Here is a 27,848-nt window from a genome sequence, read left to right as displayed (position 1 = left end):
TTGCGTTTTATTCCCCACTCTCTTTTTCCTCTTGTTATTGTTAGTATTATAATATTTTACTTTTATTTACATTATTAACTTGTTTTTATCTCAGCCCATGGGTTTTACCTTTACCCAATTCTCCTCCCCATCTTACAGTGGGGTGGGAGGAGTGGTTGAGCAGCTGCGTGGTACTTAGTTACTGGCTGGGGTTAAGCCATGACAGAAACCAAAACAGAGGTTTATTTTATAAGGAAAAGAAAAAGGCAACTTAATGAAGTTGATAAGAGATATAATTCTTTATATCCAATTTAGATAATAAACAGTAGGTATTTTGATGTGTCATGCTACAGAAAATATTTGTGGATGGATAAATGGAATGTTAACTTAATTTTACAAAGTTAACTTGTACTACCAAGCACAGTATTTTGCTTGTGCTTCTGTTTTATCCTTTGATATAAGTTATTATAAAAATTGCCAAACAAATGACACTATTCACCTAATCTGAATGTCACAAAAGATGTTCCTATCTTGTATGAATACGTGAGATAAGGAGGCAGAACTCATGTGAACAGCAGTGTATTCGTACAGACTTTTTCAAAACCTTTTCTGCCTGACAATACCTTTTCACCTAAAACTTCATACTGGTTTTACATTGTGATTAGCACTTCATAGGAGCATGTGTGTATTTGCTCTCGTTACATTGATTGCATCACTAATTTTCCATTTTCTGTATTGTAACAGCTGGAAACAGTGAGAGTGAGGGCCAAGAAGCAGTGAGGAAAATACAAGAAGAAACTTCGTCTGGAAAAGGTAGCACACTTTATCCTTTTCTTTAAGGAACACTTTATTCCTCTTTTTCAGCTGGCACCTTTTCTTAAATTAGCCCTCTTTGTGTATTGTTAAACATCTTTTACTTTGTGGAAACTAATCCTTAAAGTAAATCTGACACAAAGGGTAAAATCAGTGGAGTATATTTTAAAAATGTTTTTGGTTTTGTTTGACTTCTTCACCATTTGTCGTTGCAAAAGGGCTGCCTGCAAGTTGCAGTCTGCCTGCACGTGTGTATGGGCACAATGATTTAATAGCTGGGCAGAAAATCAGAATGCTAGTCATTTCTGCTAAGGAGAGGATGACAACAGGTAGGAGTGGGTGTGCTATTTTTCATTGCTGGTCTTGCCTCCACCATGTATAATCCCATAGAAAAGTGTTTGGCTTTTTTTTTGGGGAGGGGGTAAGACGTTTCTAAAAGAAAACATTGCCCAGTTGGGATATTCGACACATGTTGAGAGCTTATCACAACATCCTTCACAAAATGAAACTGTTTTCTTAAAAATAGCTGGACCTTTCATATCAAGCCAAAATTCCTATGTTTTTGCAGTTCTTCCATTTTTTCTCTTAATCCCATGAGCAATCATGTTGGGGTGGCGTAAGGTGAGTGTAGCTTGATAACTATGAGAAAAGGCATATTGCGCACTCTCTGCTGTGTGATTATAATTTGCAATTTACAGTGGAGGTTAGTGCATCTAATGTTTCCATCTCGGATTCACTGGGTGTAGTTCCTATTAGTGTATGATGATTCACTGATGCCACTTTGATGTATCATTTCTTGGCAAAATAATAGGGCAGTGCTTCTAGTCCACCCTATTTAGGATCTTCGTGGCTTCTTCTGAGATCTGATTCTGGTTTTGTGCCTTTAATAATTACTGTTATGATGATCAAAATGGGTTAATTATTGTGTTAAAACCCCCTTTCATTAAGATTTATCTTTTGACTTAAATGTGCACCCATCGTAGCCTCAGGATACATGTATGCTAGTTAGAAGCATCATAAATTAAGGTATAGTCAGAAGGATCATGAAAGGAAAAAGGTAATTATTACATTGTTTAAACCTTTTGCTGGAAGTTTCTGTACAGAGACCAAAACCATTTGGAGTTAATTACCTCACGTGAGCTGCATGAAGCTGAATAAAGCAGGGTCTGTCTTATTTTCTCACAGCCATGTGATCACAGGCTTTTCTAGCACCCCAGTCTTTCTTAGGTTTTCTGAGTGAAGTAAGCTCTAACCTTCAGTTATAAACTTTGTCAAGATACAGTTGGCAGTTTGAGGAAGCTGAAAGTGTATCTAAGGTTGACCGATGTTTATTATAATGAGTAAGGCTTTAGTAATCTCAGGTTCTGGTAGATTTGGCCCTAAAACAAATGGAAAGAGAATTTCAAGAATTTCCTTAAAACGAATTTCAGTAATGTCTTCCCGATTGAGGGCTATTTGTACTTACAAGTGCATTGTCCTGTGCAGATGTGAGTCTGAGCAGCAGTCCTGTGTGAGGAAAGCTGCTTACAGAAACTGTTCTCATCTGAAATACTGGGCTCTTGAAGGAGAACTACTCAAAGCAGTATTGCTGGGCAGCCAGCATTATCAAGGATTAGGGCAATATAGCTGTCCTTCTTTTACTTGTAAAACTGTGCCATCAGTTTGCTATCCAGACCTCAGATCTCTAATAACAAAGAAAATCTCCTTGCTTATTAGCAGGTTAGACAGCAAAAGGGAGCAAGAGACCTTGGCCTCTCCTCATTTCCTGGCCGAGCCATATATAGCACAAACATCCCTAGAGACAGCTCTGGTAAAAGGCCAGGCTTGTTGAATGCACATGTAATGTAATTACAGAGTTTTTAAGGTGATATGGTCCTTCTGTGTCTTGGCCACTGTCTGTCTGGGGCTCTGTCTGCTATCTAAGGATAAGTAGTTTTACTTGACATTATCTACACTTCAGACACAAGTGAGTTTCGAAGCATGTACATAAGTGATTCCTATGAAGCAACTGATGAGCTGTTAACAATTTCAGAGGAGAATAAAGGGTAATAATCAAAAGGCTATGCATGCAGGTGATGATTGTTTTTTTGCAGCAGCAGCAGCAGAATGGAAAGACAGGAAGAAAGGACTGACAAGATTTCTGAATACAGGGTGGCAGGAAGCCTCTTTTCTCATGCTGGAGGCATTCAGACCAGAACCAATGCCAAAAGATGGTAGGGTATTGGAGAGGAAAGCAGTTGCAGCCATCCTCCTAAAAGGCAGTGATGCTAAAGGACACAAAAAAATCTAAGCAATGTGTCACATCACCTCTTCTTACCACCCATCCTCTCTCATGGTGCTATACCAGAAACCTCTTTGGTACCTCTCCTGGCTGATTCCAGACTGTTTAGGTGTTCTTCTCAGTTTGGGGTCTCTGTGCTGAGTTACCTGTTGCTAAGTGTAAACAGTTAAGAAGGACATGGGCAACTGAGTGGAAGAGAATAAGGTATAGGTCCTTGGGGCATGATGGAACCAATTCACTTGACCATCAGAACCTCTTCCGTGATAAAGCAATCAAAGCCCTCAGATATTCAGAGCAGACCAGAAGAGGTGCTGCATTGTCATTGAAATTATCAAACGGCCACTATTTCCAAAAGACCAAAGGCAACAGATTGCTACGCTCTGAATCATAAAGCTGGGAGAAGCCAGAATGATGTGGGCATTTATCTTGCTTCCATTTGTTAAATTGGGAACTTGTGTTGTTAATAGTAGCAATTATATGGCTGGGAAAATTGTTGATGGCTAGGGATTGCCACAGAGATATTCTAATTGTGTAAGTCTCTGTAATTTACTCAGGGTGTGTCTATGTTAGTGTGTTCGTTAGTTAGATCAAGAGAGTGCTTTTCAGGCAATGTTCAACGGTTGCCTGCTTGCTGAGCACAGGTTTGCATCAGGAAGGGCATTGCAGGTCCTGACCTGGATTCTCTTTGGGCAGAAATAGCCTGGGAGGTGAACTGCAGCAGACTGACTTCTATTGATACAAACTGCTTGTTAATGTAGCTGTAACTACAGTTACCAGTCCTGATCAAACTACATTGAGTCGTAGGATTGGGAAGTTTCTGTGATAAACTCAATTCTCAATGATACTATGAAAAATCTTTCCGTGTACATAATACAGCTTATCTCCTCAGTTACCCTCAGTTTACGTCTCTGCAAATGAAAGCTGGTTTTAGCCCGATGATTACAAACATACAAATGTTGGAAACTAATATATAAACATGAATGAAAGCTACATTCATTCCAGCATAGGTTCATGAATGCCAATGGAATCAGCAATTAGCAAAAGTTTATGCATAAATATCACTTAACATAGTACTGAGGAAAGGCTCTCACAAGTGCAGTGTAGGAGCTGGAGTTGCAACCACACTCAAAGAAGAAAAAAATTAAAAGTTAGTGAGAAAACAGGGTGTAAAAGTCATATTAAGCACAGACCTCTTCAAAAGAAGAAGCCTGTGTTTAATCTCACCCAACATTTTTGCGGCAATTCAAATAAAACCACAATTATAAAACTAAGCACTAAATCCACAGCATTCATGAGACTTCCATTTGAAGCCAGGTGAGAAAGGAAGGAGAGACTTTCTCCCTCGGAGTCAGAGGAATGCAGAGGTTAGCACAGTGGCAACCAAATTGTGTCATTTACAGTCTGACCCACATCAAGACAGCGTGGGCTAAGCAGTAGGTGGAATGATAGTGCCTTAGAAACACTGCAATTCGCGTGCATTCAACAAGCCTGGCTTTTTCCCAGAGCTTTCTCTTGGGGTGATTGTGCTATGTATGGCCCAGCCAGGGAATAAGGAGATAACAAGGTTGCTTGCTCCCTTTTGCAGTATAACCTAATGAGCAAGATTTTCCTTGTTATTAGAGATCTGAGATCGAAGAGTTTACCCAAAGAAGGGGTAATCCAGCTGATAGGTACCAAGCGTAATTGCAGAGTAACTCATGGATGGTTACTCCACTGATGTTCATTCTGTCAGGCACTAATTTTAACAAAAGTCCACATTGCTCTGCTCTATACCAAACTGTTGTTGGCTTTCCCTGCAAGCTAGAGTAAGCCAGTTGCTGAGAGTTCCCAAATTCCCAAACTTTTAGATTTGTTTTTGCCCAAGAGTCAGTGGTGATATTCCCATCACATGGGCCAGAGTTGTGAAAGCTATTCAGCAGATACCAGTGCCTTCTTAAAATGTTCCAAACTGTCTCTTAGAACTTTTTTTTTTTTTGACATAATGTGTCAGAGATGTTGTTACAGAAGGGATCATCCAACCAGTCAACAATGGTAGAAAATATTTGTGGTTGAGGAGTATTTTCTATGTGTGTGTGTAAGCATGTGTAAGTTTATGCTTGCTTGTGTCGTATTTGCTTTTTATGGTGTAGTTTTGAGGTGTAAAAGCATAACATCCTGAGCTTGTGGCAAGACCTGTCATGGCTGCTTTGTTCCTTCTACCACATCCTGCCATTGGCATATCCTTTCTGTACCACTGCTGATGCTGAAAGACCCATAGGGTTGGTTTAAAGAGTTTCCTAGCAATAACAGTACAGTTTCCGTCTATATGGCTTCTTTTTTCATGCTACTGCATTATCTCTAGTACTTAGCTTTGGCAGGTCAGGGACTGCCTTCAGTTGGAGTTGTACAACTGAACGCCAGGCTCATGAAGACATCTTGAAAGACAGGGTGGTGATATGGGTGAGGAGTAAAGAGGTGTTGATCTGACAGTATGCCACAGGTCCCTGCGTGGAACTGCAGAGCACTTCTGCTTTGTCACTTGACGATAGGTATAAGAACTTTGCCTAAACATTAAGATTTCTTTTCTTTCTGTAGCCTCATCTGAGGGTATATCAGATATATTCAAGCCTTATTAAAATACTTGAATCTTGAAAAATATTGGATGTGTTAATCTAAGTCTATAAGGACTGGATCCTCCACGTGCTTAAGGGATGGAAGACCCCTTTCTAGAGTCTAAGAAAGTAATGCGGGCGCTAATGCAGTTTCTCTGTGATCATAGCACTTATGGCCAGCCCTCTGATAAAATCATTTAGGTGAATAGTTTGCAAATCAGTTGTCCTGCTTTTCTGTTTGTTTTACATAATACTTTGATGCAAAAACATGGTTAAATTCATTAAGCCTGCTTACTCATGTCTTTTTTGTTCTCCTTCTGACTTTCAATGTAACATGTTGCAAGATTTTTTCCCCTCGGTGCTTACAAACATTTAAAACAATAGAGAATCCCCAATTTTTTGTGTATCTTAACAACACCTTAGAAATTGAGTTGTCATGTTAACAAGGTGGTAATTCAGACATTAAGAGCAATATGAATATGGTTCACAGAGTTAAAGACGAGCTGCAGATCTGGATAGTGAGATAGAGATAAAGTCTTTCCAATATAAAATGTATTCATAATGCAGGCACAAGCTCTGCCTGTTAGTTTCCTGAATTCCCATTTCCATTGGAAATGTGAAACATACTTCAGTAACAGGCTCTGCCACTAGGAAACATGATTTTCTCATATTTAAATTATTTCTAATTGGAATTTAGAGACAAAGAAGTGCACAGGTGTAGCTGTAGGCAGAATAACAAAATCCTTTCAGATGTCTTGAGATGATTTTCTGACTGTAAATCACCAAAGCTTTGTGTGACTAATGGGACCGGAGCTCCAAGGTCAGGATTTTGCTGATTGTGGTGCTCTACTGAAGGCAATCTGGAGAAAGGGAATTTAAAAATGAAATTGCCTCTGCAAGGCCTGAAAAACTCCCATTTCACCCTTTTACAGGATTTTGATCCTCTTTGATGTACCTATAGAGCCATGATGTCAAGCAGTGGCTGGATAAAGGTGCTCCTGGGTTTGACACCTCCCATAGTATGCCATTATTTTTTCCGGCTCGAGCAGTAGTTGCAGGCAGGTTGTGTGAGCTATTTCCAGACCTTGTCTGCTCTCAAGAAAACTCCCAACGAACACTGAAAGACAAAGCCAAGAAAAAAGCAATTTGTCTTCTCTCTGGAATGCTTTCATATCTCCCTTCCAGGATCTACTTTATTTGGTCCTAACTTCTGTGGGTTACGTGTAGGGCTTTAGAAGTTAAGTTGCTCATAAGAAGTGGAATATTTTCTGTGGCAGTGCTAGAGCTTCTGCACTAGGGATCCAGCTACTGGGAGCAAGGAGAACTTGTGGCCTGGAGTAAACGTGGGAAAAGCACAGCCTGTATTTGAAGCACTTACAGACTGTGTGTGTAACCTGCATGAGAAGCGACAGACTGTGGTCTACTTGAGCATGTGGGCAGTGCTGGTCTTTCCTTGTCAGCTCCATCCTTGTAGCAGTATGGTGAGGCTAGATGGGGAGAACAGCCAGAGAAGAGCCTCTTCACCTCTGAAGGACCAACACTAGTGTGCCCATGCTTAACTTGTGTTTTGAGGGCCATTTTTCAATGGCAAAGAACCAAGGCTCTGAATAGATGTCCCAGTTCTTAAATGAGGTATGAGTGGTGCCCAGTGACAGGATCAGAGGCAATGGGCACAAACTGAAATGGATGAAATCCCATTTAAAGTTAGGAAAGCTCTTTATTTTAGCATGAGGGCTATAGGGTATTGGTACAATTTGATGAGTTTGTAGAGTCTCCATCCTGAGAGATACTCAGAAGGCATCTGGACAGGGGCTGGGACTGGACAATCTCCAGAGCTGCCTCAGCCTCAGCCACCCTGTAATTCTGTGTCTGTGAAATTTTAACAGCCAAATCCACATGAAACCCTGTCTGCTTCGTTTGTCCAGCCATGATGACAAATACTGTAACAAACACAGATTTCTGGACTTCAGAGCCTTCAAGGAATTGTATTGGTGTTCATACAGTGCCCATAAATAGACTCTTGGGCACAGAATGTGGTGAGAACAGCAATAATTTGTCCATAATGCAGTCTTAGGAAATGGGTATTTGTGAAGAATTTTGGAGCCATGTAAAAAAACTCCAACTATCTGTTCAGGTAACACATACACCCTCCCCCCCCCCCATGGAAACAGAGAGAAGAATTGTAGGAACACTAAGCAATAATCTGTGTGAAAAGGCCAGAAAATAATTGCCCATGAATCTGGATCAGCTTGCCCTTCTTGTTATTTTTATCTATGCAGGGCATATGCTAATATATTTTATATCAAGACATAAATTTTAAAATCTTAAGTTTCAAATAAATGTTTTCAAAATTACTTCATGTGTGCCTCTGCCACATTTTCACAATCTGAATGGAAATTAGCAAACAAATATGTACTTGGAAACCCTTCTCAGCCTATTTGAAGTCTTGCAGGAAACATGCAATGCCAGAGCATTTTTTATGGTCTTTTCTGGTACTTGGTGCTAAGAAATCTTGCTTGTAAGAAGAAACAGAAATACTCCTAAGGAGACTGGTAAACTATTGAATTAAGCAAAACGTCTAACATGGGAAACATTAGATGTCTAATAATTATGTCTGGATTTGGATATTCTGTTTGATTGAGACCATTTCTGGACAAGGTGATGTGAACGATTTTCCCAAGATAGTGGTCACCTGTGTTTTAGTCCTTATTTAGTCTTAACATTATGTCTGCCACTGTCTCCTTTTACCAAGATTACTGTTGACTTCAGGCTGCTTGGAAAGAGTAGCTCTTCACAACTGATGTGACTTGAGGAGACAAAATAAATCAAAATCACCTTTGCAACATTTAGTTTGAAAAATAATCCTTGCCTCCCAAGCATGGAAAATGTGTGGGCCTGTGGTGGGAGAGAGATCTCCTTGGCTCTGGGCAAGATTTGCTGTTGTTCTGCATTCCCTCTCATTCTACTGTAATCTCACTTATGCTCACACACTTGAGCTTTTTTGAATAATTTGCAGCTACTAAACTTCCTGGAACATGGATCTTATTTAAATGTTATGGTGTCCGTAATTCCTTCTGCTTTGGAACTTTGTGGCATATCATGAGTAAAAAGAGAAGAGATATGCATGTATTAGAGGGAAAAACAATATAAGGAAAAAAAGCCCAATTTCTCCTGTTCAAAACTTTGTCATGACAGCTGGGGGCTTCTGAACTGGTAGTTTGTGAAAAGTTAATTTTGTAGCCTAAAATCTTGCAGGCTTTCCCCTAGATTATAATTTACAGTTGGAAGTCAATCCATGAAAAAATCCCATTTTTATATTTTTATAAAAATTTTATAAATTATATGTAAAAATAAAGCCCTAATTGGAACAATTTTCACGATCACAGAATATTTCCTAAAGATGAGTCTGTTTTGATGGGTGTGTTTATTAGCAAAAGAGAGAGAGAAACACTTTTGCACTTAACGTCTGCAAAATAAAGCAGGGAAAGTGCCTGTAGAGTGGATTAACTCCAAATGTGGTAGTTCGTGTTCAGGTCAGTCCAGAAAAAAGGGTTTTCATCCAATTCACTCTGGGTTTCTTATGACCCAGGCTACAGTACTATCAAAGACAATCTTTGTTTTAGAACCTAGACCTTAAAATCTTCTAGAATTAAAAAACTGCTGCTTATAAATGCTTTGTGTTGATTTGCAAATCCATGCTATAAAGCAATTTATTTCTTTTTAAAGAAAATTTTGGAAAAATTTTGTTTAAAACCAGAATTTGTTTAAAAATTGCCAGAAAATGGAAATGTCCTATGGAAAACACTTCTTTCGTGTGAGTCTGAGTGTACTTTCCATCAGTCTGTTTTGGGATTTTTTGTGCTTTTGAGATGATGCAAAATTAAATCTTCAGTCCCAGCATAAGTGAAGTCTTCAAATTTCCTTCAAGACCTTGTTTCTCTATGCAGAATGCAAAGCACATCTCCAATGCCATAAAGGCCTTATACTTTGAAAACACAGGCCATAGATAATAGAGAGAGATCAAAAAGTGTGCTTATTTGGTATATAGCTGTTTCATGTCTTACAAGGCTGACGTAGTGAGCAGTTCTCCTGAGAATCTTACTCAGGCTTACCCTACAGATAAGATGACCTCAAATGGCTGGCTGAAAATTGCTATCTTAGAAGATACATGACATGATATTTTGGTCTGGCATCATAATCCTGTAGTTACCTTGACAACTACCAGTGATACATACCTACATTGTGTTTGCTTCTCCAGATGCACTTTCAGCTGGTCCTGCAGACAGAATATAGATTTTTTTCTCTTTCATTTGTTTGCTTGAATTGTATCTCTAGAAACATACTATTCAGAAAGCAGCATCCTTTTCTGGGTGTCCTTTCAGTGGCATAAAATAGTGATTTGCCTTTGCTTGCAAAAGAGAACTATTTGTGTCAGTATTCATATATTATACTGCTGAACAGTGACTTTTTGTATAAATCTCAGATTCAAATCGGTGTGTTAGTGTTAACCAACCTGGTAATATGTAGAGATTAAGTCTGAATAAATCTTGAGTTTCAAGTAATGAAAATGACATCACTGAGGTTATAATTCTGCCTGTTTCCTCCTCAAAAGTGTCATGCATGAACAGAGCATACAGTGTATAGTGCATAGTGGAAGGAGGGCATGCTGGAGGAAAGGCATCAGAGAGTAGCAACTTGCATTTATTGTGAGCAGAGCAGAGCTGCCTGGACTTTTTCTTCATCTAAACGCAGTCAAAAGTAGAGAATTTAGGCCCATGTTTGCATTTATTGATGTGAATTTGGGCCCTAAGGTGCGTTAGGGACCCAGTAACTCTGCTAGATCCCTAAATCTAGCTAGATCTGCTATTCTGGCAGTGTGTGTGTGTGGAGGTGGGCAGGACAACGTAGCTGCAACAGCGCTGGGGAGCTGGCTGGAGCTGAGCTAAGAGGTCCCTCATCCCCAGTGAGTTCCCACGTCTGCCTTCTGCCTCCTCATGGTCAGGCAAGTGCTGAGGGTGCACAGCCTTTAGTGGGTGTCTGCAGTGCAGATATTACCTAGTAATTTTTCTGTTTAAATGAAGGAGAACTCTTCAGGTGATGTAAATTGCTGGTGCCAAAGTTAACTTCACGAGGGTCTTCAGAAATACTGTTCTCAGGCTATGTGAAAATCTAGCACCTATATCTGTTCTGCTGACAGACAGGGTATGCCACAAAGTGACCACACACTAGCTGTATAATATGCAGTTTAATAAACAAGCACACTAAAGCCAATAAGCACAGTAAAGCAAACACACTAATGTAAACTAGGTAAATATCTCTGTATAGGGAATAAGTGCAATAGAGCAAAACAGAGATACAGATACATAAGTAAACTACTGAAGAAAGTTAGCAATGAATTAAATCATTACTGCATAGAGAGAACAGAGATTAAGAAGAAATATATCACCAGTTACCACTGAATCATCATCCAGGCCCACACTTCCAGCTGTGAAGCCCCATTGCAGCCAATGCCAGGAGTCTCAGGTAATTTGGAAAATTCCTACGCGATGCGTCACCCATAGGTGAGGCTTCTCTCATGGCCACAAGAGGGTCCCGCTTTTATACCCTTAGAAAAACAACTGGCTTTATGCCAGATCTCTAATTGTTTACTCGTGGGACTGTGCAGTTTCTCATGATCTCACCATTATCCACACCGAAAGCATTGGCCAGGCACCCCAGTGCGGCCAAGTATGAAGGTCACAGAAGGACTGCACACCTATGTTTTCCTGTCTCTTTCCGACAAACAGTCACGATGAACATAAACATACATACTCTACCGAATACACTGTGGCAAACAACATCCTTTGTTATGTCTCTCAGTCATTAGAGGGAATCAACTCTCAGCTAGGTTCCCATCCATTACAATATCCTTAGTCTCTTGAATATAATTTTACTTTAGTAACTGAAGATAATATTTTGAAATAAAGCCATGCTTTTGTGCTTCCAAAATGTTTATATGGGGATTATTTTCAGAAGCTGGATGTAAAAGGGATAATCCTTCACTTAAGCTAGAAGAGGGCTACCCACCAGCCCCAAGTTTAGGGAATTTGTAAGGCAGGAAAGTGAGGCTAGGATGAGGAATTTAATTTCCTTCAGCCCTTCCAGAAGCATATGCTGTGGGGAGTTTGGATCCAGTGCAGCATGGTGATCTGGGGTGGACAGTTGTGTGAGGAGCAGGTTGGAGCTGAAAGGAAAGAGAGATATTGTGAGTCTGTCCCCTGTCCTGTGCAGCCTCACAGGGACTGACCTGAGTGGTGCTGGCCCTGCTGCCTGGCTTCATCAACCCTTTCCACAAGCTGCCATCGCGACCATCCAGAGAGACCTTTTGAAACACACCATCTTCTGGTAGTCACAGAGGATAACAATTAGTGCTGGTTTTCCTTCAGTTTCTTTTCAGCACCAGGTGAGATTATGTGTAACTGATAATATAAGGAGAATTCAGTCTCAAACAGATTGTATAAATTTACACTACCTATTACTACAAACTATTCTTTGACTTGAAAAATAATTTATATCAGTCCTTTTTATTTTAAAACAATAAGACAATTTCCCTTTTTTGCAGGTTAATTTCAGATTTTGCAGATTAATTTCAGGTAATAACTTTTCTATATAGTTTACTCTTTAAGTTAAATAAAAATCTGCATTGTACTGCAATGGATACTATAAAAAGGAATATATACATATGCATTTAAAGACCTACTGAATTGGATAGGTAAAATGAGCGAAAATAGGGGGAGAAAAAAGGAAAATAGAGAGGACAGAATGACGGAATGAAAAATCACAACATAAACACCACATTCCATATTCCATTTTCTTTTTGAATAGTCTTTTTTTTTTAGTTTAGTTTTAAATTTTATCCCAAATAGTCAGTTAAGACACTAACATGTAAGTTAATAAGCCAAATAAAGCTGAGAGACACTGAAGAGTGAGAGGAAAGGGAGACTAAGGAGAAAAACAACACAAGGATTAGAAAAGGGTGAAGAAGCATGTTAAGAGAGAGAGAAAAGAACCTGGAAAGCGGTTACAGCCACGTAAGTTTGAAGGAGGATAAGATTATATCCAGAAAATATGATGCGCAGGGGCTGGCTGGTTGTTTACTGTATATGTTAAGCAGACTTTGAAAAGATGAGTCCCTGAGGAAAGAACTGGAGTGACTCCATACTTAGCATTTCATTGTTGGGAGTTGCATTCATTCCACTAACACAGTAAAGAAACTCTTGGAGAGTCAGGTCGCGGTTAGCAGTGATGCAGCTTTCACAGCCATTCCTATTTCCAAGTCATGATCTGGGCTAGCACCGTGCACGCATGGCAGATGCTTTGCTTTTAGTCTTGTTTATATCCCCCAGGCACTATGGAAGAGGGTATTGGCTTTGTTCTAGCCCTCAGATTGCGTATTTCTGCCTACCTCTCTATCAAGGAAAAATGGTATTTTCCTTTCCATTCTGTGTACTTTATTTCCTTGTCGTCTTTGAAGGTATTCCAAAGCATTCAGCATTCCTGGCATCGTTGTGTTTCCATTTCTGTCTCTCTCCCTCTTCTCCCCTTCTCTTTTCCTATCTCTTTTTCCCTTCCTCCCTCCCTTCCTCCTTCTTTATCCTTGTCTGTCTTTCTTTTATGTTTTAAGGAATGGGAAATAGAGCTTTGCAACATGCATCTTGCTGTATAAGATGGTATTTGTGTTCTCATTGAAGTTGCTTTCCATTTTCTGGTTTCTGTACTGCAAGCAAGCAGTAAGTATCAACGGGAAGAGCCTGTACTTTTATTGTGTCTTTTCATTTTCAGCTTTTAAAATGATCCCAGGTTAATGGTGCTTGCATAGTCGGAAAAATGGGACATTTTTTAAAGGACAGTATTATTTGCTATTTTGCATATTTCATCCACTATGCTAGGTTTTATTTAGTTTCTCTTTAGCTGGCTTCTGAGACGGAGACATAAACCTACTACCCAACCAGGAAAAACAAGCTCCTTCATGGGTTTTATATAGGATTGGAAGAGTACATGCATGATCTGGGTTGAATGATATCTTTTCTCTGGCAAGTATTCTGTTACATTAGTTCCAAAGCTGTCATTTTAAAAAACACAAAGTAAGAGTGACATGTTATGTCCAGTGGGTGTTTGTGTCCTAGGACGAGGTATCATGCCAGCCCTGGGAAAAGCCTAAAAGATAACTTCCATTATTATTCAACTGAAAACCAGAAAAAGAATGACTGTATCCTTAAGCTCATATTCTCTTGGGATGAATAGAATGAAATAACTCCTGATGGGTGAAACCAGGACAATGATCGTGCTTTTCTTCCTGCCCTCTTTGTCCCAAATGTCTCCCTGGCTTCTCCATTCTCAATGAACTGTCACTCCGTCCTTTCCCCCAACCTTTCTTCTAACTGTTTCTGCCTTCCATATTTTTTTTTCTGTATCTCGGAGCTGAGTTGGACTGCCAAAGGCAAGCCAGAAATAGGTGTCAGTGAGTAGACACAGCAATTTAAAGGTATGAACTAAGTTTCCATCTATGTCTTTTCAACACTGCCCCAAACCAGTTCCTTGGCAATGTGGATCTGTTTTACTTTGATAAGAGAGCTCTTCGCTCATCCCTTGCCATCTGTCTGGACTGGCATTAATACAGGCAGGCATTTTCTTCTTCTGTAAGTTAGCAAGGAGAGCCTTTGAGCAGCGCTGCAAGAACACAGCAGCAGGAAGGCCAGCTTGGCTGGAGGCCTTGAGTTTTGAAGCCCCTGAACCTTGTGTGTGCTGGCTGTGCTTGGAGGAGCTGCACTCTGCACAGATTGCTGAGTGAGAACTGCGCTCTGCCAGCTGCTGAGGAAATGCTGATAGACAGCATTGCCTGCCCCAGGTGCAGCTGAGTGGCTACGTTAACAGCTGATGGTAAAGGCCATCGGTTTAGGTAGAGGGTGTCCCAGCTCTCAGAAAAGGTTGGAGCATCTTAAAAGAGCGGAGGACTGGCAGGAGGGGACTCAAGGACCTCTTTGAAGCCTTGGTTCTGGACCTCCAAAGGCAGTTGTGGCTCCATGCCATGGGACAGAGGTCCCTCCTGCTACCCAGGGACTGGAGACTCACACCACTCAATGTGTTTTGTAAAATCACATAATTACAGATCACCGCTGCTGAAGTTTTGAAGCCCAGTTCATTCTCTCCCCTCTGTGGCAAGTGCTGGTGTATGCATTTGAAGTGCTTCTATCAGCTTGTATTGACCCAGTTCTCAAGCATTATTAAAATCTGGAATCTGGGAAGTTCTTTTGGTGGTTTTACGTTCATGCTCAACATGAACTGCAAACACGTAGAAACCTGTGAAACTGCACTGGAACGCTAGTAAGACAGAGTGAAAAAAATTCCTTAATGTCACAGTTCCTTTCTTGAGGAAGTTGACCTGTATCCCTCCCTGCTAGGGGCCAAGCAACTCAAAAGTAACTCCTTAAAAAGTGAACATTAAAGGAAGGCAAATATAATAATATGGCCAGAGCAGAATGTGGTATTCGTGCATGATTGAGAAGAAATGCCAAGAATTCTGTACCTAACAGTTTGTACAATTACATTCAATAAACATGAATCACAAAGCTTGCATCCAAATATTTCTAACCCTTTTTTGGAGGGAGTACTATAGCCTTCTAAGTAATGACTTTTGGGGCTGTAATTCCATCTCCTCTTGAAAACAATGGTAAAATTTCCATTGACTTGGACACAGTCGGGGATTCTACTTCATAATTTCGAACAGTACAATATATTTTATTTCTTTCAGTGTACTGCCTTACCTAGACATTTGCCCCAGATTTATCAGTAAAGGGACAATTCTAACAGTTCACCTGGACACTTACTCAGAGGTAGTCCAGGAAGGACAGAATTTTGATCCCAGTTGGCCATCAATTTGTGCTGTGAGGCATCAAATCTCATGGCTCTTCAGATCTGAATCACAATAGGTGTGCATGCAGGTGCTGTTCCAATCCATACATGCACTTACTACTAAAACCCTTACAAACTAGATTTACCTTTTTCTTCAGTCAATAAGAAGTGCAATTCAGCTACACATTTTAAAATGCATACCTTTTAACATTCTTAGTTTCAATTAATTTACATATGAATAGCAAGGAGCTTTTGAATCTAAACCCTCATTCAGCCTGAATAGCACCAAATAGTGGTGTGATTTCTGTGTATGTTAAAGTTCATATATGCTAATCAGTCTGACTGCTTAGAAAACACTGCATAGCACTGGGCTCCAATTTGCAGAGTAACCTGTAAAGGTTGGCCATTAGCTGAATTCAGTCACCTTTCATCTACACATTGCCTGACAAAGAGCTGTATCTTGCATTCCCAGTGCAATGAGTCTGAATCAGGCTTTTCTGTCCTAAGAATGAATTCAAACCAAAAATGCATGGTAGTTACAAACAAGAAGTCAAAGATCTCAGTTGCTTTATACCCCAACCCCCCCCCCCCCTCCCCCCGCCCAGTTGCAGGCGTTTTGCAGCCCTTACTTTAATGAACTTCTTATTTTGAAGAGGTCACACTGATCCAAAATGTTTTTTATTTTTCTCTGCCCTTGCGCAACACCTTGCACTTATCTGCAGTCATTCCTCTGCTAAGTGTTGCCTAATTGCATACTTTTGCTTGGTCTTTCAGGAAATCCCTAATGATCCTCCCAGGCCTTGGTTCAGCTAAATGCTTCTGTGTTGTCAGCAGCTTTCACCACCTGTCTATTCAGCCTGATTTACAGAAAATTCATAACACCTGGCACCTATCACTTGTTTGGGTACAAAGCAAATGAACCGCTACATTTCTCTTGAGAGTGCTCAGGACTAGCAGCAGGCAGAGGCAAAGACTTTGCTCCTGATGAATAGGGCCATTAGTCAGCCCCTAGACTCAGGGAAAAGTTCAGTTCTCCTTGGGGTCCAAACAGTCCTGGCACTGAAAATCTAGGCAGGTTTTATTTTGTCGTGGTTTTTTGTTTCTTTTCAGTGTTACATGTGCTGAACAGCAAATGCTCAAGTAAAACAAGCAAGCATGATTTGGAAATGGCCAGTGCCTTTGCCTCGAATCAACCCCGTCTTAAAACAACAGTTGTACTGAACCTTGTGGAACTGAAGAACGTAGTTTGCGCGTTCCAAAAGTAAAGCACTGAAGATACCAGGAGGGTAGCACAGTAGGATGCAAGCTGCTGCTGTGTAGCATCTTTGGACAAGAGGATATTTTATTCAGGAGCCTTCCTGTGTATTACCTACCTCAGTGTGTGGGTGTGAAGTCCACTGAGAAGATGGAAAATGAAGTGGTTAGACACAGAGCAGTGGGAACACTGTGCTGACTGATCAGATACCTTGTCTGGAAAGTAAGGCTATTTTTAAGTGAATGCAGTAAGGAAATATGTGGGGAAAAGATAGATAAATCAGAATAATATTTTTTTCCTTTTTGTTGGAGTAAAAGAAGGAGTCAGAGAAACATGAGTTGCCAGCAAGAACATCTGGAAGGCTTTGTAAAGGCATTTGTGAATACTGTGACATGTGTCTGAAACCTAGATATACTGAACTGAAAGAGATGCAAATAGTTGCATGAACTTAGAATGCTAGGTAAATGCAAGATTTTTGAGTTGCTCTTTCATGAGACATCTGATTTTATCTCACAGGGGAAAGCAGACCCAAGCCTTGAGAAGCAGTACTGGTGGAAGAGCTAGCAATAGTCGAATGGCTGGGATGCCAACTGCAGCTGGAGTGCTGCTGGCTATATTGAACACATTAATGGTATAAACACAGATCCTTCACCTTAAATAGTTTGTATTGAATCTCCATATCCATTCTCAATGGTGTTTTAAACTGTTGACTAAAAGGTCTCTTTAGTGTCCTGGTGCATTTTGTGGAAGTCTCAGCAGAGAAAGGTGGATGAGATACAGGAGCAGTATATAAAGATGGGCAAAGGTTGGACTTTTTAACTACAGTCACTTCAGCCTCTGAATTCATGAGTATTTTTTGTTCTTTGGACTTATTTTTTTTTTAATATACTGGTTATTGTCACAGTGAAGATCTAAAAGCTTCATTCCACTGTGTGACTCAGGCAGAATTATGAATCAAGATTTATTTTGGGTAGAAATTAATATTTTCTTATGTAAGCTTAAAGTAAAGATTCATAATGTGAATAATATTTTGTTTCTTCAGTAACATGGCAGCAGCAGCTTGTCTTTGGGAATATCAGCCTTTCCAAATTCAATTTCAGCAGCCTTATGTATTTACTTACCTGTTTTAATTAAGAATTGGCAGGAATAAAAGAAAAAAAAATTGACTTCTTTCTGAGCTGATATGATCTTAATTGAGAATGCCTGGCTCTCACATTGTCATTGATCACTTATTTTTGTGAATTATAACAGGGCACGCATAAGGAATATGTAATATACCCCTGTGGCAATATCTTGCAGAAGGAACTGAGAGAGCCCAGGTGTTCTAACACAGTGGTTTGAAAACACTCCAAAAATAGTATGTGGTTTTGGAATCCTTGGACGAGGCAGCAGACAGCTTTCCAAACACCTGGACTCATTGATCCACCTGTAGGATAAGCTCTTTCCTCCCTGAGACATTGCAGCATATTAACCGTCTTTGCCATGCTTGAACAATGCCCACTTCTTTGTGGTGTAGGTGCAGAAAAAAGGTGCAATGTTTCTGCACAGGCTCCATCCCACAGAAAACTTACTCTTCCCTACCTTGTTTCCTTTAGATTTGCAGAAAGTCTTTGAAAGGCAGGGGTCTGGAGGAAATGGGAAATAAGAGGCTTTAACATGCTTTCGAGCTTATACGTCATTATGTATGCTCCCTCCAATGCCACACAGAGGGAAAAGTACAGATCCTTACCTAAGTAAGGGTTTGATTTTTAACTAAAATTTAGTTTCTAAGTGTGCAGTGCTAACAGATGAGACATAAGCTGTCTGAGACATTAAAATACATAATAACGGAAGTGGGGATTTAGCTTCATTTTTGCTGCTTTCCCACTCATCAATACCTAATAAATAAATTGTGGCAGGATACTGAGCCATGTAGAGACAAGTGGCCTAAGAGACCAAAGGGTACAGCTGTGTAGGAGGGGAAAAAATGGGCACCAGCAAAGAGTGGGGAAAAATGCACGTATCAGTGAAATATTTTTGTAATAAATGCATTATTTGAGCTGTTTCTTTCAACTTTCATCTACCCCATAAACAAACTAATGAATTTTAAGAGTATTAAAAAAACCACAACCACATAAAATACACTGAAAAAGTTTAACCCCAGTGAGGTGTCAGATAAGGCAGACCTTTCAGCAGATCTTTCTGAAAAAAAAGAAATAATTAAAACAAAGCCCCCAGAACTGCCTGATGCAACTTAGGAAGAATCTATCATGTGCATTATTAAGTGGTTATTTGTTACTACTCTTAAAAATTTGCCTGCCATTGCCAGGCCTAACTTCAGCTTTTGAAGTGCCTAACTTCCATTTTTGAATCATGTTGTTCTTTTATCTCCCAGATCAAAGCACCTTCGACCTATTTAGGAATATTCACACTGTATTAGACTCAGTTAAGGTGCCTTTTATGTAGTACCTGCCCATGTCGGGATTTTGGGTGATATATCCACCTGGTCTTTTTGAGGCTGAGAAATGCTATCTGTCCCAAATCTTTTTTGGAGAGCTATATGTAAATTAACTGACCTAGGAGGTCCTTCTGCCTGGTGACACCCTCACCCCATACTGAGGTGAGACAGAGGCACACATCAATACTGACCATTGCTTTTGTTTTTGCAGGGAAGAAATCTGGATACTGTGGAAGGCTAAGTTTTACTAAATTCTGGGTAATTAGGGAAAATGACAGCATGCTTCTACCAAATTACTCGAATTGGAAGGGGTCATCAAGTCCAACCCATTAGGTGTTTTTTTAATTGTTCTACAGGAAACAGGGTAGGATAAAATACGGTTAATATATATTCCATGAAATACTGATTTTCTGAAATGTCAAACTGGTGATGGAGGAGGAAAACTGTCAAATTTTAGTATTGTGATCGCTGGGGTTTTCTAGAGCTAGCAAGGTGGTTTTAGAGGGAAATACGTATTCTAGAGATTTGTAGAAGGCATCTCAACCAGCCTTCTGCATCAAAACCTCAGTCTCATATGGTGTAAAGACAACATCTTCCAGATACAGCTGTTACGTATTTTGTTCCCAAGACATCAGGAGACAGGCAGCATGGATCTCCTCCCCAGACTCTACCCCATTCATTTAACAACAGATCCTTTCGAGAGGAAGGAACTCAAGCATATTTCATGCAATTTTTATTCCTTAAAATAGGCAATGGCTTTCATTACTCAGCATGGTATGTGCTCTATGAGAATCAGTCCTTTGGGATAGCTAATGCTGAGCACACTGTGGTTCAGTCTGTCTAACCTCATCTACCCTATTGCTTAAACTCAGTGACTGAGAACGCCTTGTGGACTGTGTTGAGTAACTTGTGGTCTTCTCACTTGCTGAACTGTCTCTGAGGCATAGCTTGGACAGTTAGCATCTCTAAACCACTTGTGGCTGGGAGCTGATGGGAAATGCTGTGGGAAGCAGCAATAACTGGGTCTGGGAGTTAAGACCTGCATTGAAGCTCTAAAATTTTACCTTTTATAGTTGTGTCTTGAGGCCAGGCATGAACAACTGATAATTTTCCCCTTTCAGTCCTTCTGCATGTGTACTTCTGTTTAAGCCACAGACAGAGTAAAATCTTTGAGCTCCCAAACTGCCTTCTAATTGTGCCAAATAGTAGCTAGTCATCAATGAGTTACTTTTCTATGGGACTTTAGAGAAGTGCTTGTAGGTAAACTGAAGAGGAAAGGCAAAAATTTCAGGATTTACTTTTGTGGTTGTTCTGTTCATATACCTGTTATCTATGAATATGCCTACTCAAACCTTATATGTCAATATACTGTGTGTTTGCTTCATGCAGTGGGATTTTTCTTACTGCCTCAAGAAGCAGCTTTCACCTCTGAAAGACTGCTGAGGTGATGGCCTGGTGAATGTCAGGTAGATATAAAATCTATGTATGTTAGATACAGCCATTCGTTCTGTAAACTTCAGAAATGTGATTTCCAGGCTAGCATAACACTGTAAGTTCTCTGACACCAAGAGCAAGGGCTAAGTTTTCATTCTCTGAAATCACAGTATCGCAGAATGATTTGGGTTGGAAAGGACCTTAGAGATCATCTAGTTCCAACCGCCTGCCATGGGGAGGGACACCTTCCACTAGACCAGGTTGCTCAAAGCCCCGTCCAACCTGGCCTTGAACACTGCCAGGGATGGGGCAGCCCCGACTCCCTTGGGCAACTTGCTCCAGTGTCTCACCACCCTCACAGTGAAAAATTTCTTCCTTATATCTAAGCTGAATCTCCCCTGTTTAAGTTTGAACCCATTACCCCTTGTCCTATCACTGCAATCCCTGAGGAAGAGTCCTTCTCCAGCATCCTTGTAGACCCCTTTCAGATACTTCAAAAATACAAGTTTTGTCTGTCCTACAGAGATTTTCACAGTGCTGTGTGTCTCCGTACTTCCTGGTGAGGTGCCTATGAGCAGCATCAGTGTAACACACATGCTTCATCTTTCTCATTCCCTATTTTATGCAGGTGCTCCATGGAGGACACTTTGCAGAAATATTCCTTCCTATGTAAAGGTTGCAGTCTGCTACCACCATGAGCAGTGCCTTCATCTATGTATGGTTCAGCTGAAGCCATCTTTAAGCCAGACAGAAAAATAAATCGCTCATAGTGGGAAGAGCTCTTCAGCATGATCCAGATTGCCTCAGTGTAGCCCCCTCAGGACTATTCATGCACTGAGACACTCTTCACTGTGAATAGGAGTGACAAAATCTGGCCCAGAGTTAGTTTGCAAAAATGTAAATTTAGAAACCGTCACAGAAACACGTGCAGGGGCACAGAAGTCTTTTTTTCCACCCATAATCATCCCAGCTAGGTTTTTGTCTCGGAGAGTGACTGTGACAGTTCAAAGCTTCAGTAACATTGTGGGTTGACAAGGGGAAACACTGCTGATCCAGCTCAGAGAAGCAGGCAATTTGCTTCTATAAAATTACTCTTAGTAAAGCTTTTGGGAGTTTGTGTCAGGCATATCTGAATCATATCATAAATGCTCTCAGTCATGAGAGGAAGAGGGGGTCATATGAGGATCAGAAGCTATATAGACATACAGAGTAACCTCTGATGAAGTGCACAAGCCATAGAAAGGGAAGCTGTCAGCAGCTCTGTGCAGTAATCTGGAAGTACTGACTGCCAGTGTTGCGTTTGCATTACTACATAGATGCTGAACACCTAGTCCCTGGTGTGGAAGGAGGATCCAGGCCCCTTTTGTGCAAGGGGCATTTCCTTGGCAGGCTGGTTTCATCTTCCTGAGCTTCTCTGCTGATTGCATGCTGCGTATTCTCAGGCAGGTCACCTCCCTGCTTGCACTTCTCTCCATGCCAAGTAAATGCAGGTGAGCAGGCAGGGGAAATCAGGCTGAGGTTTTCTGCAAGTGGAGAGTTGGATTCCCTTGTCATAATGCTTGAGACCATTGACTCAGCCTTAAAAACCAGGCACTGATCCCTGCAGCATGAATTAGCCATGGTAATCTTCGCAAGTGGGGCAGTCTGGAACAAAGCTGCTGGTCAGATATGGGCGTATGGTGTTGTTTTTAGCAATATTAGTGTGTTTCTCTAATAGTTTCATTGTGTTACACTGATTTTCCAGAGCTTATTTCACTTTTCATTTGTGCACTGTGTCCATGCAGTGCACAGGTGATCAATCTGCATTTTTGCCTGCAACAAAATTTGTTTAGAAATACCTCTAATGCTGGAGGAGAGAGATAAATTTTATTGGTGGTGTTAGCCTCACATGTTTCTTCAATTCTTCACCACCTTTATTTATTATTCTTACTGTTTTTAATGCCAGTTACAGATCCCAGATGTCAAACAGCAGCAGCAGCTGGCTGCATGGCAGATCCCTTAGGCTGCAGCTGCGTGAGCACTCCCGGACTTATTCTAGCTGTGTCATATAGATGGTCTGCAGATTATTTCTCTGAGCTGTCATGCTCTTCAAATGCCTCTAGCTTTTTTCTTCTCTTCTCTTACTCTGGTAATACCTGGGGGCTGAAAATTCAGTCTTGGAGAAATCTCTCATATATGGTGTACAGTGTCTGTGGATCAAAAGGATGGCCATGTGTGCATTATTCCTTTTACGTAACTAAATGATTCGATTAATAAATAATACCAAATATTCCCAATAAATACAGTATTAGGGCTGGCTGTGTCCTTGCATACCCTGTATCTAGGACAACAGCACTCTTGCATGAAGATGAAAGGAGAAATATTAATTCAGGAAGTCTGATCTCTCTCTTTAAAATTATATGTCCAAATGGACTTGGTGTCCAAATTGCTTGAATGGTACTTTTCTCTTCATGAAGTCAATGTGAGTAGATGAATTGGATATGAATGACAGAATACAGCTTCAGATTTCAACAAAAGGAACAAGCTGAAATAAGATTAAATTTTCAGTAGAAGACTGCATGCACAATATACTGTATTATCTGCAGAGGAGAGTTACAAGCAAATTAAAATCTCTTCTTTGCTGGATATATTATCAGAAGTACCTGTGCTGGTGAATTTTCTTTACTAGTTGTGCTGTACATTTCTTTTAACCAAATCCTTTTAGTAATGTGTAGTAGAGTTGCCAAAATTACCACTAGCATTAATGAAATTGTAACAAAGGTATGCTTTTGCTTTTATAACATATGTTTTGTTAAAGCAGTATAATTTGAAAGTAAAGTATAATTTAGGTATTCTGATTAAACTTCAGTATCCTTACTCAGGATCAATTGCACCTTGATAGGTGTCTTGATCAATAGCTGACTGATTTAATCTCAGATTCTTGAGGCATATACTTAAAGGCAGTTATTTCAAAATATCATTTACTAATAATTTACCTTTCCAGTACCATCAAGGGTATTAACCAACTTGAAATAGTTTATTCTAGAAACAGAATTTCTGCTTGACTCATTCGTCCTCTCTCCTTTTGGGTAGCACCGAGAAAATAGGTTTCACCAAGTGAAACAAATACACGTTCTCAATTTTAATCTCACCTTTGTTTTCTCAGAATATTACCTGCAGCTAAAAGGGAGGTGATTGTTGTAGGCATTTGAGTCCCATTCCTATTGCATCTTTCAAGAATTATTGATTGTGCTTGCAGACACAGAGCAGAATCCAGCTCAGAGCTCATGGAAATTGCAGAAATGCCAATGCAGAAGTAACTGTAAGCCCACAGGATTTTCAGCATCAGTAAAGATAACTCCACTGTAATTTATTTTCAGTCTAAAGTAGTGTTATGTGTTTCTGCTTTATAGTCACTGAATTATGTTGTGTGCATTATCTCTGAGTTGGGCAGTCATATGGTCTTCACTTTTGGGGCTTCCTCCAGCTGCACTTGCATCACTCTTTGTTTCTGCTCCCAACTTTCAGCTTTCTCAACACAATTCAGATTTTCTGCTCTTCAAGGGACATTGCAAGCTAGGTGTCAATACATGTCATTCTCACTAAAGTTAATAATGCTTCTCTCTCTAGAGCAAAGATGCTTTTTTTTCTCCCTCCTAAAGGAAATGCTATGTATTGAGCAATGTTGATTCTTACTCTTACGAAATCATGTGCAGTAGACCTGCTGTGCTACTTCCTAGTAAGAGACTAGTCTGAGTGCACTCTTGATTTCTCTTCCTTGCTAGTCCAAAACAAAATCTATTTTTCTCTTGTCTCCCCAGCAGCTTTTCTTCCTCTGTTACACTTCTGAAGGAGGCACTTGATGCAATTGTTCAGATCCTTTAATCTCATTTTTGTTGTTGTCAGTAGAGTTCCTGCTGGTCCTTTGTTGTGCTTCCAGTTGGTTGAATTTCTCATTCTCAGTCTCACACGACTGACTGACAAGATAGAGTGGTGACACATCTCAACTGCTCTGAAACAGACTATTTGAAACCTGCAGAAACATTATCTGGTAAATGTTTCTCCATGCTTCAGCAGGAGGCTTTGTTCCAAAAGCTCTTCCACAATATCTTTCTTTCTATCTTATTTTGGGGTATTTTATCAGCTTCTTTCTGATTTGGCTGCATTTAGGAGGCACAGTTATACCTGAAAAAACATTCTAGAAGTTTCATGAACAGTTGAAGTATTATGCTTAGAAATTGGGCGATCAGGAAACTTCTCTGTTGTTTTTGGTTTTCCCCCTTTACCCTTCTTGTTTTTTCACCTGCTTCAGATAGCAATCATTTTGTCTCCAAGTCTTCAGCTTCATCTTGCTTTCAGCTTGTCTAAATTGCAGACCATCACCGTCACCTATTTTCCCCCAGTTTCTGATCATGTTTGCCTCTACTTTAAGCTTTTGCGATATAAATTGTTCTGTTAATTCCTTTCAATGATCTTTTCTTCCATCTGCCTGCTTGATCTTCTCCTCCTATCCAACTCTCTCTCTTTCCTTAAGTCCTAGTTTCTTAAATCATGTTATGTTACCTAGCCTTAGTCGAGGTCTGTAAGCACAACTTCCCCTGTGATTTCAATGATCCTGATCACCTTTGGTTTTGTTTCATTTTATTTCTCTAAAGCCTCCCACTGAAGTAGATGTACTTTTAGTTATTGACTTAAACACAAACAATATCAAGCTCCACATGCGTCACTGCAGGACTGTTATATATGTGACACTGAACTAATTTGTGTTTTGTTTTGTAAATAGTTCTGATCAAGCGGGCTAATTCTCTCCTGAGCTTACTCATGAAAACTCAGTACCAAGAGGGTAGATCACCTGATGTCAATCAAAATTTATAAAATAAAGCATTTATTTTTTTTCACCATAAAGCATCATTGTAACCCCATGAAGTATCAGTGAGAACTTGAATTTTGTTATGAAAGAAATTCCAGTATGCCAGAGATGCAGGATTTGCAGTTCAAATATGATCTATAAACTGTACCCTATTGAAATAATTCTTCTGAAAGAATCTCCTGCCACTACTAGCTAGAAATGTGGAGGAGATCAGACCTGGGGAACATATAAGACAAACTCTGGTATTCCAGCTTTCGTGTCTTCATGTGAGGGAAAATGGCATTTTACATTAAATGTTTGCAGATAAGTGAGTTCTGTCTGTGAATCTGTATTTCTTTAATGATGCTAATATTGCATAAAATCATAAAGGAAATCGCATAGAATTTTCTGTCTGAAGAGTAAGTCACAGTAAGAAAAAAAAGCTAAGAAAACACATCAGTAAGAGACCTCGTTGAGCTTACTGATGTACTCTTTTTTCAGTGAGGAAAAGCTACTTTTCCCTTTAAATCTTCTTGAAGGTGAAGGCCTAAAGGAAAACATATCAAGTAAAACCATAGTACTTCTATTCAAGTGATAACAACTGTATTTAAACACTGTATTAAAAAGCTTGAATTGGGAAGATATTGTGGTGCCATGGTGTGACATGTTTCTGTTTCCATAAAATAGATTTGAACCTGTGTTTTTGCCTTGGATAATGCATCACACCTCTGCAGCTTGTTGCAGAATTCAACCCATGTGTACCTGAAAAGTTCTTTTTTCATGGTCTATGTATGTATTTCATGTAGTAGATCATGATGAAATGCTGCTCTAACCACAACCCCAAAAGTATCTGCAGCTCAAGAGAGTATGTCTTGACTGATGAGGGGAAAAGAAAACAAAGTATTAAAATATTTCTGTGCATGATAGAACCAGTCATTCATGTGGCAGATACCACATTATTTATTCAATGTATATTTTCATTGACTGGTGGGGTTCAGGAATCCTGTGAGTGATATTACCTGGCTAACAGCTGACTGCTGCATCATGATTCTCCACTAGGATAAAGCCACAAAGCAAGGAAAAGCCTGGAGTTAATTTGAATAAAAGATAAGAGAAAGGCATGTACTGTGGGGCTGCATTCTGTGACAGAGTCTTAATGTTGTGGAAAAATGCTAATTTAATCTGTTCAGCAATGTTGGTGAGCTTTCTAATGTCATTCAATATGACTTTCTATTAGCATTTTATCCATTTGAATTCTCTTCATACATAATTACATATTTTCAGGTTCTTTGGTCAGAGAGGTGACACAAACAGAGTGGGAATATGAATGACTACAAGATGTACTGTGCACAGTAAATGATGATGTCAGCCATTTTTAAAAAGATGATAAATATGAAAACCCCTAGGCAAACTGGATTTTCTATTTTAAATTCTGAGTTGATTCTGCATGAAGCCAAAGTGTTGTGTTGTAATTGCTTTCCTTTTCCTATATTTTCCTTTTTAATTTTTCAGTAAACGATGAATCTCGTTACTGATTTCATATTTAATAATTTTCATAGAGATCAAAATCCCTTGGAATATGGAGCACTCCTTAGTATGTACTTTGTAATTAGCTGTAAAAATTTACATAACGAATTAAGTAGTTCATTTATGAATGTGATCTGTGTCTGTGTGTATGAACCATGGACCCATGCTCTACGCCCGTGATAAGAAATTCTCAGCTAATCAATTCCTGTTCTGGAGCCTTTGAGCCTTCCAGTTAGCTCAAGTCAATCATATGAACAAATTTACCACGGTTAAGAGGTTGCTCAGTGCTACAAATTAACATAGCATTTTTACTCTTCTTTTGCATGTACTGTCCATACTCACAACTACTAGGGCAAAAATACGGGAGAAGACAGATTGTGTCTTGTCAAAGATGTAATGCAGAATACCCTGACTATTCATTCATGCCCAGCTGTGGTATAATCTAGGGAGAGCGGTATTTTTGGTGCTGTTGCCTCCAAATTTGTGTGTCTGAGTACATTTTTTTTTTTTACTTTTATGGTATTAAGCAGTATTCACTACTCACAGACCATAGCGTGGCAGTGGTAGCCTCACAGACAAATTGGAGCCATCACAGTTGTTTCCTACAACTGACAAGTCAGTGGAAAAAGCCTGTAGCGTCTGAGATGGCACAGTCTGAGGATGACACAATTGTTGACCAGCTTACATGAACAACTTCTCCAAGTTCTACTGGGGTGGGAAGAAAATACATGAAGTGAATAGTTTTTATTATAGGTAGTTTCCACTGACTAATGATATTACTCTAAATGTTCATTTCGAGCCGTATTTATTTA

The 27,848-nt window shown here is 39.8% G+C and overlaps 1 protein-coding gene across 1 annotated transcript in view; it reads left to right on the top strand.

The window, feature by feature from the left end:
- Nucleotides 1-716: 716 nt before the first annotated feature.
- Nucleotides 717-27,848, top strand: part of DHRSX (dehydrogenase/reductase (SDR family) X-linked) — a gene marked incomplete at its 5' end in the record, with an annotated part of 114,726 nt that continues 87,594 nt past the window's right edge. Inside the window, one exon of the mRNA XM_010009509.1 lies at nt 717-792. Coding sequence (XP_010007811.1) covers nt 717-792 — 76 coding nt within the window. The remainder of the gene's footprint in view (nt 793-27,848) is intronic.

This window comes from Nestor notabilis, unplaced genomic scaffold (assembly GCF_000696875.1).
Source record: "Nestor notabilis isolate BGI_N333 unplaced genomic scaffold, ASM69687v1 scaffold13532, whole genome shotgun sequence".
Lineage (NCBI taxonomy): Eukaryota > Metazoa > Chordata > Aves > Psittaciformes > Psittacidae > Nestor > Nestor notabilis.
This window is presented reverse-complemented; position numbering and strand designations above follow the sequence as displayed.